Here is a 14,116-nt window from a genome sequence, read left to right on the forward strand (position 1 = left end):
GTTTTTTTTGAAAAAGTGTAATATTGTACTTTGCGCGCCAGCTGCCATTGTCACCAAATATTAATAATCTCTCATGCAAAGATGACAGCATAAGTTACGCACAACAACATGTAACATGGAAATCTGAGGGGGCGGACATGTAAATGAGGGGGCCAAGGCCCACCCAGGCCCCCTCATGGCTACGCCCCTGGTGTACAGAAGCATTAAAAGGTGAAGTAACAACCAAATTAATATGCAGTGTGTACGGGACCAAAATGTCTTAAGTGTCATAAACTTTTGTTAAACAGAGCTTTTTCTAAAGTCTGTGGTAAAACTGAATGGGCTTTTTAAAGAGGGAACCTCTATAGTGACAGTAAATAATGCATAGTAAGAACATGCTGGTAATCATTATTAGTCAGTACTTAAATGTATAATAACACTTTAACATTGTCACTGTAAAATAATAATATTGTTAATATTATTAGTAGTAATACTATTGTTGGTAATTAATTGTGAAGTTACACTGTAAAAATTACCTCTTGAAATAAAGTGTAACCACAAGTTTATATATACACTCACCTAAAGGATTATTAGGAACACCTGTTCAATTTCTCATTAATGCAATGGTGTAGTGGTGTGGGGGATGTTTTCTTGGCGCACTTTTTCGCCCCTTAGTGCCAATTGGGCATCGTTTAAATGCCATGGCCTACCTGAGCATTGTTTCTGACCATGTCCATCCCTTTATGACCACCATTTACACATCCTCTGATGGCTACTTCCAGCAGGAAAATGCACCATGTCACAAAGCTCAAATCATTTCAAATTGGTTTCTTGAACATGACAATGAGTTCACTGTACTAAAATGGCCCCCATAGTCACCAGATCTCAACCCAATAGAGCATCTTTGGGATGTGGTGGAATGGGATCTTCGTGCTCTGGATTTGCATCCCACAAATCTCCAACTGCAAGATGCTATCCTGTCAATATGGGCCAACATTTCTAAAGAATGCTTTCAGCACCTTATTGAATCAATGCCACATAGAATAAGGCAGTTCTGAAGGCGAAATGGGGTCAAACACAGTATTAGTATGGTGTTCCTAATAATCCTTTAGGTGAGTGTAGTAATACTATATAACAAACATGCAGAATTTGTTAGAATGTTTATTAAAGAACACATAAAAATATTGATAGCATGGATGTTTGAAGATGATTTTAAGTTCTTATTTCACAAAGACCATCAGCAGTACATTTGGAAAAAGCATTATTGCTTAATGAACAGAATTAGAAATCAAAAAAAATTAATGTATACTGGTCACACATTTGTGGCAAGTAAAACATACAGTATATATGCAGTAGATGTTAGTAATACTTTAAGGGGAGATAAATAATCAAAAGTCTTGCACTGTGTCTAATTTATGATCTGAGCAGTTTTATATTGAATAAATATGATATACAAATATGGCAAATAATACAACATTATCATAAAAATGTAAGTATAAATGCACTATAAGAAATATGTACATGAATCGGAAAACCCCATAAACCCAAATGTCTGTCTTGATTATTTTGTCGTCTTATCCTCATCTTTTTTGTCCTCAACCACTTCAGACAGCTCTTCTGCTCGCAGTTTTTTAACTTTGTTCTCCATGTTGGTGATCCTCTGCTTGATCTTGCCCTGGTAAGTCGTGTACTCTGCCATAAGCTTGGCAAATTTGGTTGTCATCACATCGAGGCTTCCCTCTAGACGGTGAACCTTCTCTTCTAGATCTTTGGGATCAGCGCCTGCGCTCGCCACCGCCTCATCGAGAAGGTTGTCCTTCCTCAGGATGGACTTTCCTTTCTCCTCCAGGGCTTTTTTGGCATCTGGGTACTCTGTCAATGCTTCCATGAGGTCGTCTTTGGACAGGGCGAATAGATCAGAATATCCAACACTACGAATGTTTGCCGTTCTTCTGTTTCCGGCCTTACTGCCCTTAATTCCGAGAATGCTGATTTCTCCGAAGTATGCACCGTCGCTGAGCACCACAAATTGGGTAACACCGTCATCAGCCACCACGGCGAGCTTTCCTTCTTTGATGATGTACATTTCTCGGCCGATGTCGCCCTTCTTGCATATGTAATCTCCAGGACTGAAGACCTGCGGCTGTAACTTAAGCACCAACTCGATAAGTAGCCCCGCTTCGCAATCCTGGAAGATTCGCACCTTTTTCAGCGTGTCCAAATGGACGTTGATGGCAATCTCGGCTTTGAGCTTGTCCGGAAGGTTCTTCAAGACTTCCTTTTCATCGCAAGTCTTCTTCTCCGTCCAGAGGTAGTCGAACCATTTGATGACCCGAGCCTCCAGATCTTTGCTGACTTTACGAAACTGCATATATTGCTTGATGGAGTCGATCTTGGCCTGAAACTCGGCACGGGAAGCGTTCATGTTGGAAATCATTGCGCCGACATTACCGACGATGGTGGCGAATATCAACACACCGATGAGGAAGTCGGCAACGACAAACAAATATTCAAGATCTTTAACAGGTGGAGGAGTTTCTCCAATGGTGGTAAGTGTGAGAGTGGACCAATACAGACAGTAGATGTATTTTCTGGCCAGGCGGCCATATTCAGGGTGGCTTATGTTCGGGTATACCCACGTGTCTGTCCCAAAGCCGATGGTTTTGGAAATGGCAAAGAAAATGCAAGCGTTCCAGTGAATAATAATGAGGATGTAAAGCACGAGGTTGCTGATACGGAAAATGTTCGGATAGTTTGTTCTGGTTTCCGTGCGGTCGAAGAACTCAAAGAGACGGGCCATTTTGAAGAGACGATTGAAACGAAGCTCGGGATTGTTAAATCCCACCTTAAACATTAATAAATCTGTGGGAATCATTGAAATCATGTCGTATTTGAATTGTGGGATTTTTTTGTAATGATTCACCAGCTTCTTGCCATCTTTAACAAGAAGGCCCTGCTCCAAGAAACCTGAAAATGAAAAAAAAAGAGGAATATTTTAAATATATTGCATAGCTCAATTTGTTCGATTTCCACTTTAAATAAAAACATCTGCCAAATGCATAAATAGTATCATAATGTACCATTTATAGGGTTTTATCATCAGATTCCACATGTATAGTACCTACAACCTGTTAACAAACATGATTAAGACTGCGCCCGAAAACTCTAAATTGCTGTCTTTTGAGGCAGCATTCCAAGGCAGGAAGGCATGTCCGAATACAATGTTAGGTTTACTTCCTGACTCCTGAGATCTTGTCCCACAATTCTATGCATGTGCGTGCACGGGGAATGTGATTGGTCGAGCCTGGTCGAGTTCAAAAAAATAAAGTGGTGACCAGGAAAGCGTCTGGAGCACAACTTTATTCTAAATAAATGTATATTTTCACTTTTACACCTTTTAATTGCATTTCTAGTGAAAAAATTAGTATTGTAGTTTTCAAATATGTGATTAGTTATCACAAAGCCGCTCTCTGTTTATATTTCATTCAAACATGCTGCTTTTGAAGTGTCTAAAAGCGTTTCTCTGAGCTGCCTTAATGCCTCCAAAGTCATTGCCTCATGAGGCAGCGAGGCAATAAGTCAGTTTTTGGACGCAGCCCATACCTGTTCTTGATCGAACGAACGTGTCCATGTAGTAGATCACATCTGAGCCGTAGTCCAGAATGATCCAAAGCACTGTATAAGAGTCCTGAAGCTCATTGAAACCCGCCCTATAGAAATAAAAACAATGCAGCATTTACCACATCTACACCCTTAAAAAATTATGACGCTTGAAGATGCCATAGAAAAAAGTTTTTTTGTCTAAATGGTTCTATAAAGTACCTTTAAAGAGGACATTTCATATTTTTTTAAGATGTCAAATCTTTTGTGTCCACAGAGTACGTATGTGAAGTTTTAGCTCAAAATACCATATAGATAATTTATTATAGCATGTTAAAATTGCCACTTTGTATGTGTAAGCAAAAATTTGCTGTTTTGGGGTGTGTCATTTAACATGCAAATGAGCTGATCTCTGCACTAAATGGCAGTGCCGTGGTTGGATAGCGCAGATTAAGGGGCAGTCTTAATCCCCTTCTGACATCACAAGGGGAGCCAAATTTCAAGCTATTTTTTCCACATGCTTGCAGAGAATGGTTTATAAAAACTAAGTTACTGGGTTAATCTTTTTCACATTTTCTAGGTTGATAGAAGCACTTTTTAGTACTTGATATGACCCATTTTTAGCCCTTAAACATGAAAAAAGTCAGATTTTCATGATATGTCCCCTTTAACATCCAAATCTGAATAATCTTTTTGTCAACAAAGAAACAGAAAGGTTAATCAGATTATAAAAATGTAAAAAAAAGAAATGTTTTTTTTAAAGAACCTTTGACTGAATGTTTTTTTGAAGAACCAAATATGATTATTTTATGGCATTGCTGTAAAGTACCTTTTGTAGTGCTGGGCAAAGATTAATAGCGATTAATTTCATACAAAATAAAAGTGATTTTTGGCATAATATATGAGTGTGTGCAATTATTATGTATATATAAATACAAACATTTACGTGTGTGTGTGTGTGTATATATATTTTATATATATATATATATATATATATATATTATATATAAAAATTATATATACATTTTTAAAAAATCTGAAATGAATATATGTATGTGTGTGTGGTTAAATATACATAATAATTACACACAGTACACACACACATATTATGCAAAAAATCGCTTTTATTTTGTATGAGATTAATCGCTATTAATCTTTGCCTAGCGCTACTTTTAAGCAACTTTATTTTTACCTTACTGATTTTATAAACAATGTGAACCGCCCTTGTTACCAACATAATGAGGTTGTAGAAAACCGGCGCTGCTATGATGGACAACCATCTGTAATATTTGTCTGAGGAGGGGTCCATGATCCAAACTTCCTTCCTTAAAAACAGGAGATTATCTTATGGCCTTTTTCAAAGAGAAAGATGAATACTGAATTGCATTTATCTAGATATTTTCAGATAATGTTACTAGATTCAAATTATAGATATTGTCTGACTAGTGTTACTAAATTTCCTATTGTTATCACTAAATTTCATTTGTTTAATACTCACGGTGGAGGAGGAGCATCTTTCTTTTTATCATCTTTCTTTTCATCTTTTTTCTCCTCCTTTTTCTCATCTTTATTCTCCTCTTTTTTCTCCTCCTTTTTCTCCTCTTTTTTCTCTTCCTTGTCTCCATCCTTTTTTATTTCCTCCTTTTTGTCCTCCTTTTTGCTGAAGGTAATGTTTTTATTTTTTTATGTGATTAAATTGTTTTAACAACTACTCTGGTTTCTATAGGGCATGGGTTTTGAAACTGGGGTGCGCGGGGGAACATCCAACAGGTTCTAAGGGGACCCAGGAAATTTCGTAGGAAAAAGGCAAAACTAAAATTGTCATCCACGTCATTTCTAAGTGATCATATACTTTTTTTTACTTTTCTTGCCATATATACTTTCAAGAATTGTGTTTTTTCCCTTTACAGGACCTTTGATCTCACTCACTGTGGTTCGTACAGTATCACAATGTAATTGGTTCTTTATACGTAAAAATACACAACTATATATATATATATATATATATATATATATATATATATATATATATATATATATATATATATATATATATATATATATATATAAAATCATCATATTTGGGGGTCCTTGGCATCAAAAAGGTTTGAAAACCCCTGCTATAGGGTACTAGTAGCCACTACAACTATAAAACTCAACATGTTAAGTCACGTGCTAACCTGCAGATGGCAGTATTAACCAACTACAATTCACTCACTTTTTTAATTTCATACGTCATTGTATGAATGCTCTTGTAACTTCATATTTTTACTAATATAACTAATAATATTCACATTATTATTTAAAACTACACTGTAAAAAATGCAGCATGAAGTTAAAATTACTTAATAAAGTCAAATCAACCTACTACTTAAAGTTTTGATGTGTGAATATATGACATGACATAAGTTGAAATTGTGTAACCAAAAATATATGTTGATTTGACAAAAATGCCGCATTTTTTAAAGTGTATATTTCACAAATGTTTTGATTTACATCTCACAAGAGTTTCTAAAATGTACTAGTTAGGGACTTCTAGAGGAGTTTACTTACTCATCTGTATTGTTGCAGTTGTTCATATTGTAAGTTGCCATATTCCAGTGTTTGTCTTTTCTTAAAGAGCAAAAAGCATTCAATGTTGTTGTTATTGTAGACTAAATTCGTCTAGATTCATCACTACTGCTAGTTTATTTTGTCTATTTTATCTGTTTATCTGTTTGAATTAGTTTCTATTCTACTGTTTGCTATATTGTCTAAGCTAAAGGAGGACTATAGGTTGAAATCTACATACTGTACTGTACTGTTTATCAGAAATTAATTTCTGACCCAACCCAATGTGCACCGCTTGGACTATGCCAGAAAAGTCTGCAAAAGGATTTGTACATAAAATGTTCTCACTTTTTTCCCTCACTCACTTCCTCTTACGAGGTCTGTCAGGAAGACCTATAGAGGAATGGGTGTTACTCCCACGGCTAGACAAGTCTTTGAGGTCTGGTCCACGAAATCGCTCCAAAAAGGAGTCGGGACGCTCGACCTCTCTGTGAAGCCTGTGAGATGCCCAGTTCTGCAGCATGACCAGGAATTGAGTAAGCCTGGGAGATAAATAGACACCAGAGAAATACACTTCCAAGCTGTTTGTACAGTATGTAGCTTTGTGTTTTACCCAAGTCAAATGCACACGTATTCATTTAATATCTTCGAAAAAGAGGATGTTTAGGATTTTAGTAAGATCATTTGCCTTGCATGTGTACAGTATCAAAATTTCATCTGAATGTGCATTTGGCTAAGGTTTGTTAACACATGTGATGAATATTAATACACTAGGGATTTTTTTAGATGTTACCTTGCCATAGCCCCCGAACCTGTGAAGGAAGTTCTCCTGGACTCCGGAAACTGGCTTGTTCCAGTAGAAATAATTCCCTGCATGTCAGAAGAGGTGTCCTCACCAAGAGAATGTGCCCTTAACAGTGGGTAAAATCATTTTAATTTCAAATTATCCAACGTATTTAAATTATTTATATTATCCAATATATATATGTTTATTGTCAACAAGAAAATAATGTGTTTAAGACTTTCTCTGCATAAAAAAAGTGAGTGAAAGTATTGTCTGTCAGTTAAAGAGGTCATAACATTTTTCTTAATATTTAAAAATATAATACTAGAGTTCACAGACAATCTTATGTGCTTTTTTAGACATTAAATTTGTGTTATGATGTACTGCTATTGGATTGATAGCAGTAAAAACAGTTTGTGCAGAGATATAGTGGGAATGGGTATTTTTAACACACTTCATTTAAACATTTGGTATTTTTTAACACACGTCATTTAACTTAAATATTATAAGAGGACCTTAAGTGGGTTGTTAGTCTTGTCTTGTTAGTCTAACCTGCTTGCACCATTTTCAGCCTGGTTCAGTTCATCGTCAGAGGCTCGAACCGAGAGATGTTGCCGGGACGGGTAGGACTGCTCTGTACAAATCTTCGCCATTGTCTTTTGTGTCTTTGGCTATACATCAAGTGCTTAAAACAACAAACCCGCAACAACATCAACACAAAAACGCTCTTTCCTCCAAACTGTTTCATCATTAAAGAAATGCATTTGGATATGAAATCATTGCAATCATTATCCTGACTTTTTTAACCATTTAAGAAAAATGTTCCTGTTCTTACAATCAAAACGCAAGGTTTAATGCAAGGTTAAGGGGTAATGTCTTAAGAAATTACAGAGACCTGTTGATTTGTGCAAAGCAATTTTTACTTATATTTCCTGAATATATATGCATAAAATATTTTGCTTAATGCTTATATGGTAAACATTAAACATGATCCAGCCACCCATATCATGTATATGTGCACTTGGAAGTCAAGCTTTTGACTTCTTATTAAAATAAAAATAAGTAATTCTTATTTTAGTTATAAAACGTTGGTGAAATAAAAATGAATGATTACAACCCTGTTAATTTGTTGTTACTGCAAAATACATAAATAATAGGCCTAACTAAACATTTGTGACAAAACCCAGCAAAAGACATCTTTTATTATTAACTGTTGTGTACATAAAATCATCCTACATAATGTAAGGAAAAATTCTGTGAAAATATAACCTTGATATCTTTGCTATTGACTGAGACACCGTTAACCATCATTTTGTTTTAATCCAAATAAATTAGTACACTTAACACTGAAAAAGTTAATTTTTAATTTAATTCAATTTATTTTGACTTATTTAAATCTCTACATTTTAAATTTTTACCCATCATGCATTGCAGCATGCATAAATTGTGTTGAGCTTTCTGTGTGAAGTTGAAACCTTTGCTTTACTTTATTTCACCTTTGCTTTGCAAGGTGTCATCTTTTTTGAGAGGCAAAGATTACAAAGTTCTCTCAACATTACAAGTTTTTTATTAAAATAAGATGTGAAATAAAGTGTTTCTCATATTGTTAACTGACCATTTGTAGATCAGGACATGTTTTGTTAATCTGGAACGAGACATGCATTCAGTGAACGAAAAAATGAAATCGTCTGTTCAGCAATCTTAAATAGATTTATCTTAAAGTTACTTGTTTGTTTAACAAGGCAAAATTGATTTTTAGGGCAGCGAGTTACCCAATGTCTTTTAAATTGAATCAACTTGTCTGGGCTTACAGTGTGTCAAAGATTTAAATCAATGAGCAAAATCAAACTCTGATGCTCCTAATCTCATAATTAGATTATGAAACTACCCTGTATTTTACAGACAAGTAAATCTGTTGCACACATACTGCATTTCGATTTTGGGTTTTCTGCAAAAGGGTATCTCCATCTAATGATGTTTAGTTTTATTGTGTTGTGTTGTGTTGTTGAGCAGAGATTACTGTAATTAGCCTAACACTGACAACGCTATTTGTGTAATCTAGTCCAGAGTGATACTACAGAAGACACAAAGCACAACTTATTTTCTGTAGTCCTGATTTTCACCATTTCATCCATTATATTTAAGGACAACTTTGCAGTGGCCATCCTAAATAAATAATACATCAAGACCTTGTTTAACTAAGCTGATCCCTCTTTGAGTACATGTACTTTGTCAGTTAAAAGAGACAAATAAGCTATTTTGACCATTTATGTTTTCCACTTCACATTACAATGTTATGTTTATAGAAGCTGAATAAAGTAACGTACAACATGCTTAATCTATATTGGAAAATACTGTTTTTTTATTTTTTTTATTTAGGTAGCACTTAATATGGGTAACTATTTGCTGGGATCTCTTTCAAAACTGAAGTCTTAGCTGGTTTATTGTGTCACTAAACGGTTTAGTTGAAAGACTGAACACTGCTGCACGTGCTCCAGAAACGCTTTAATTCTGTTCAATCGAGAGTATGAATCCTGTTAACTCGTTTGCATATTACGAGCTGTCATTTTGGTATTGTAAATCCATGATTATCATTTCAGTCAATCTAGAAACAGAGACTTTGCATTTCATATCACTTTTAGTATTTTACAGTATGCAACAATATAATCGAAACTTACCTGAGAAGAAATAAGGCTTAGTTCACGAGTCTGTGTAAATTCAGCCAAAATTCCTGTTCATTCAAGTTGCTCTTTGGTTGAGGCGGTTGGTGATCCTATTCACAGTGTTGCAAATCCCATCTTTAATGTGTAAATTCGAGTTTTCGTTTTTGGATTTTGGTGTCTTTATCTCCATTTGATTGAATTAATATCTAGTGTTAGTGTTTGTATGTCGAATTTTTTACTTCTAGAGTCTTCAGCACCTCCGGTGACGGACAGCTCTGTGCTGGCGCCGTGAGGTGGGCGGGGCGAATTATCGTCTTCTCATTAATATTCAGTAGCGATGCTCAATTAAGTATCTGCCCTTTAAACAGATGAAAACATCGTATATTTAAAAACTTTTTTGTGCCAGTTTAGTAAATAACTTAAAAATATCAAAAATCTATTTTTATTTTCTCTCCTGCAGATAATTGATCATTAAAAAAAACTTTGCATTGTATGAATTTTTTTTTAACGAAAAAACACACAGGGTGTTTGTGTTCTCATGAACCAGCACTTGGAGATTAGAGGTCGAACGAAAAATAACAAGGAATTGGTGGCACTAACTTTGACATCATCATGGCTCTTCTAGCCATGCTAAAGAAACCTGAGAAATCTTTAAGGCGATCTGCGGAGCTGCACCTTTAATCCTAGATTAGGCCTGAGCACCTCTCTGAGCCAACTAATACTCTTTCTTGGCCTCAGCCCTTGAAATACTGTGTGAGCACCAGTTAAACTAGTATGACCTCATGTAGCACATGCCCAGAACATGGCTGTGAGCTGTGACTAAAGAGAGAGCGAGAGAGCATTTTCTGGTTGAAGGAGTATTCTTACCATGAAGGCCATGAAAACACTTATTGTAAAATCAAGGCAACATACCAAACTTTGTTTTAAACACAGCCTTCAAGAATGTCATGTGATACATTCTTGCTGCAGAAACAAGTACTTTTTCAGCTAAATGTTCTGATATACTGTAAAAACTCAACTGCTATGAAGTTGTTGATGTCATGACTCATGAGGTTGTGAAGTGACAGAGGGAGCGTGTAGTTGATGCAGCAAAAGTATTAACCAGATCCAACTATTTACAGTAAATCTGTACATAATGAAACATGACCAATCTGTGAAAACCCAACTAAAGTCATGTATAAAGTCACAGCTATGATGCAGATGATGTATAGGCAGCCACAGATTTACTTTTCACACAGTTTCCATAATTAGCTCACTAATTGTCTGCTCTGTATTATACGACTTAAAATAGTCTCTGCTGGAGTCTTTTCTGGTGGTGCTCAAAACAGACTATGTGTTTGTATAGGCTGTGTACAAGTAGTGAAAAAATCTCTTCCCCTCTCAAAATGCATTTATTACCAATATATTGAACCATCTGTTTATATTCACTGTAAAAAAAATTGCTGTAATTATGCAGCTGGTTGCCAGTAACTTACTGTAGAAGATAAATACTGAACATTTTTTCATGTTCATTTAACTTTGAACAAACTGTTGCCGGTAAATAACATAAATGTAAAATCTACAGTAAGTTACTGGCAGCTAGTTGCCAGTAATATCCAGTAATACTGTAATTTGTACATAATTTTTTTACAGTCCAGACATCAGAAAAATATCAGGCATGACTCTTTTTAAATGTTCCAAAAAAATTGTAAAATGAATTCTGTTAATTTAAAGGAATGAACCCAAAGCAATAATAGGCCTACCCAACATATGGAGACAGGATGGTTTTACAATGAACAAATAATATTTAGGATATTTAAATTTTTTATATTCACGTTTCTAAGTAACAATGTGATGTATGTGATGAAGTTGTTATGGAGATCCTTGCACTTCTGGATATTTTCTGATGCAATTCTGAAATTTGCACTTACTAACTATGGAAGATAATTTAAAAATGCTTTAACGGAGACTTTGCATGAGTATTTAAATCACCAAATCTATACATCTAAAGTTAAAAACTTTCTGTAAAACCTTAGTTTTCATGACAGGGTTAACATTTGCATGGAATTGCCCTAAGAATGTTTTCAGTGGTTTTGTTATTTTGAAATTACTGTGCTCATTTAATTGATTCTCTATCTTTCTTTTGTTCTTTGCTTCTCACTATCTCAGACAGACAAAAGAGCAGTGCCAGTAAACAGCTGTTATGTGGAACTATTTGCAATGCTATTTAGGCATAGTCAGGTAACTGAAACCACAAATTAACCTCAAACTTACATTAGTAATGTTGCATTTTACAGTAAATGCACAGTTTTCATACCATGTTCTAAAGCAGAACAGCTTTGACCTGAAGCATCAAACGCCAATATTCTGTTCTGCTCTACATCTATTAGAGATCATCCATCAGCTTGTTCTTCTCAAATGCTTCTCAATTAGCTGCCTTATTAGATCATAACCATTTCCCAAACACACTGTAAAAAATTCTGTAGAAATTACAATGTTATTGCAGCTGGGTTGCCGGTAATTTACCGTAGATTTAAATTTATGTTATTTACTGGCAAGAGTTTGTTCAAAGTTAAATACATTTTAAATATTGACAAGTCTTTATCTTTACAGAATAAAACTATATAATAACAGCCTCATGCAAAGCATTCTGGGAACCAGAAATCATCATCAACCTTTTTCTGTTTTTTGCTCCAGATTTTGTTTCCCAGAATGTTTTGCTTGATGCTGTTTTTTTAGTTTTACTCTGTAAAGATAAAGACTTGTAAATGTTTAATGTTCATTTAACTTTGAACAAAATGTTGCCAGTAAAAAACATAAATGTAAATCTATGGTAAGTTACCGGCAAGCTGCAATTTCTACGGATTTTTTTTACAGTGTAATGTGTGAAATTAGAGTTTGTGAATACATATTGCTGTCTTATTTAAATTTTAGACACACAATATTGGCTTTAACAGGCAACTTTTTTGCATGATGCATATACATAATTGAAATATTCACCAAATTCTGATGTAAAAATAATGACACGTAACAAGAAGTGTGTTAAACAATACCAAAAATAACTAAACTAAATGAGAGGTGGTTTTATATCTATGTTTATATTTTATTTTTATATTCCTTGTGTGTGAACATTTAAAATCAGAATATTTTAGTTGCAATATGATTTAATATTGCACACCTGACTCGGATACAAATTGTAAATGTGTTTTCATGTAAACCATTGCAAAGTGTTTCACATGTAAATATGTGAGGGATCTCTCTCTCTTTAGATGAACTTGCTGATGATAAGAACAGTGTTCTTAGGGTGATAAGAGGTTGTCATGACAACCATAAGGACTGTACACTCACCTGCATTAACCTTCCCACCGTATCAAAAATGAACCCATTACAGGAATTCATTTCAGCTGTGCTTATCCGAAGAGTACAGTCAAGGCTTTAAAAATATATGCGCAAGGGGAGTGAATATTTAAATTTTAACAATATTTAGCACACATTCAATCTCAACCTCAATGAATTGCAAAATTTAAGGCACAAATAAAATCCTTAATTTTTGGTCTGAGAAATATTGTATGAAATTGACATTATCTTGAGCAATAAAGTGCATGTCTGTTTCAAATTTTCTTTCTCTGTTATAAGACACAATATAAATTCCTTTATTTTCAAACACCCCATTTGAAACATATTTGTAATACATCTTTATAAATTATGTTTCAATATGCCTTTTCACACATGATAACATCAATCAGCATCCCCTACCCCCTAGAATACTTTAGGTTGAAGAAGACATTCGAGTAAGGACACACATCATTTAGATTCAAGGAGACAATAATTGCAGTAGAGTGATGTGGGTGTATGTGGGTAACCATAATCATCATCAGAAGTCTGGCTTTTCTTCATATGTCCTGATTACTCATGAAGTGATTGTGTTTTTGAACAATCTCTCAGAGGAGGATTGAAGAGGGACACAGAGGAACAAGTCAGATCCTGCACCCCCACTACAAAATTATGACTTCAATTGAACACTCTTTAAAACATACTGCCAGAAAAAGTGTGTCAAGCTGTCACTCAGTACCCTTTAAAAGGTCATAATATCTACCAGTTAGGTGCAGATATGTATACATTTGGTACCAATGTGTACCTTTTAGATACTAATATGCACTCTTTGGTACAAATATGTATTCTGAGGTACTCATATGAACCCTCTAGGTATACAAATGTGAAGTGCCTCAGTGACCATTTTGTTACAAAAACAAAAATGCTGAAATTTAGACACTTCGTCATGGATAGAATTTTTTGTATTTATTGGTAAATATTTTTAACTTTAAAGTTCAATTTGCTAACATCTTAATGTTATTTAAGAAAACAAAAGCCAGTCGGGCAGTGCATGTGCAGCCCTTAAAGTCTCAGGATGAAATATCCCATCTGTTAAAGTGGTTTCTCCTGATAACTACACCATCTGTAAGCTCATCCACCTACTGAGCATAAACAAAAACCAGATTGTAAAAACCCAAAGACACGGCTAGGTAAGCCAACAATAAGAACAATAATGCAAATTAATTCA

The 14,116-nt window shown here is 34.8% G+C and overlaps 1 protein-coding gene across 1 annotated transcript; it reads right to left on the reverse strand.

The window, feature by feature from the left end:
* Positions 1-1,275: 1,275 nt before the first annotated feature.
* cnga3a (cyclic nucleotide gated channel subunit alpha 3a) lies at positions 1,276-10,341 on the reverse strand. Its single transcript, XM_073870319.1, is given in 9 exon segments — positions 1,276-2,946; positions 3,583-3,724; positions 4,811-4,904; positions 5,078-5,239; positions 6,133-6,187; positions 6,505-6,671; positions 6,923-7,039; positions 7,466-7,598; positions 9,592-10,341. Coding segments are annotated over 8 exon segments (2,244 nt in total). The 5' UTR covers positions 7,567-7,598; positions 9,592-10,341; the 3' UTR covers positions 1,276-1,540.
* Positions 10,342-14,116: the final 3,775 nt, after the last annotated feature.

This window comes from Misgurnus anguillicaudatus, chromosome 8 (assembly GCF_027580225.2).
Source record: "Misgurnus anguillicaudatus chromosome 8, ASM2758022v2, whole genome shotgun sequence".
Lineage (NCBI taxonomy): Eukaryota > Metazoa > Chordata > Actinopteri > Cypriniformes > Cobitidae > Misgurnus > Misgurnus anguillicaudatus.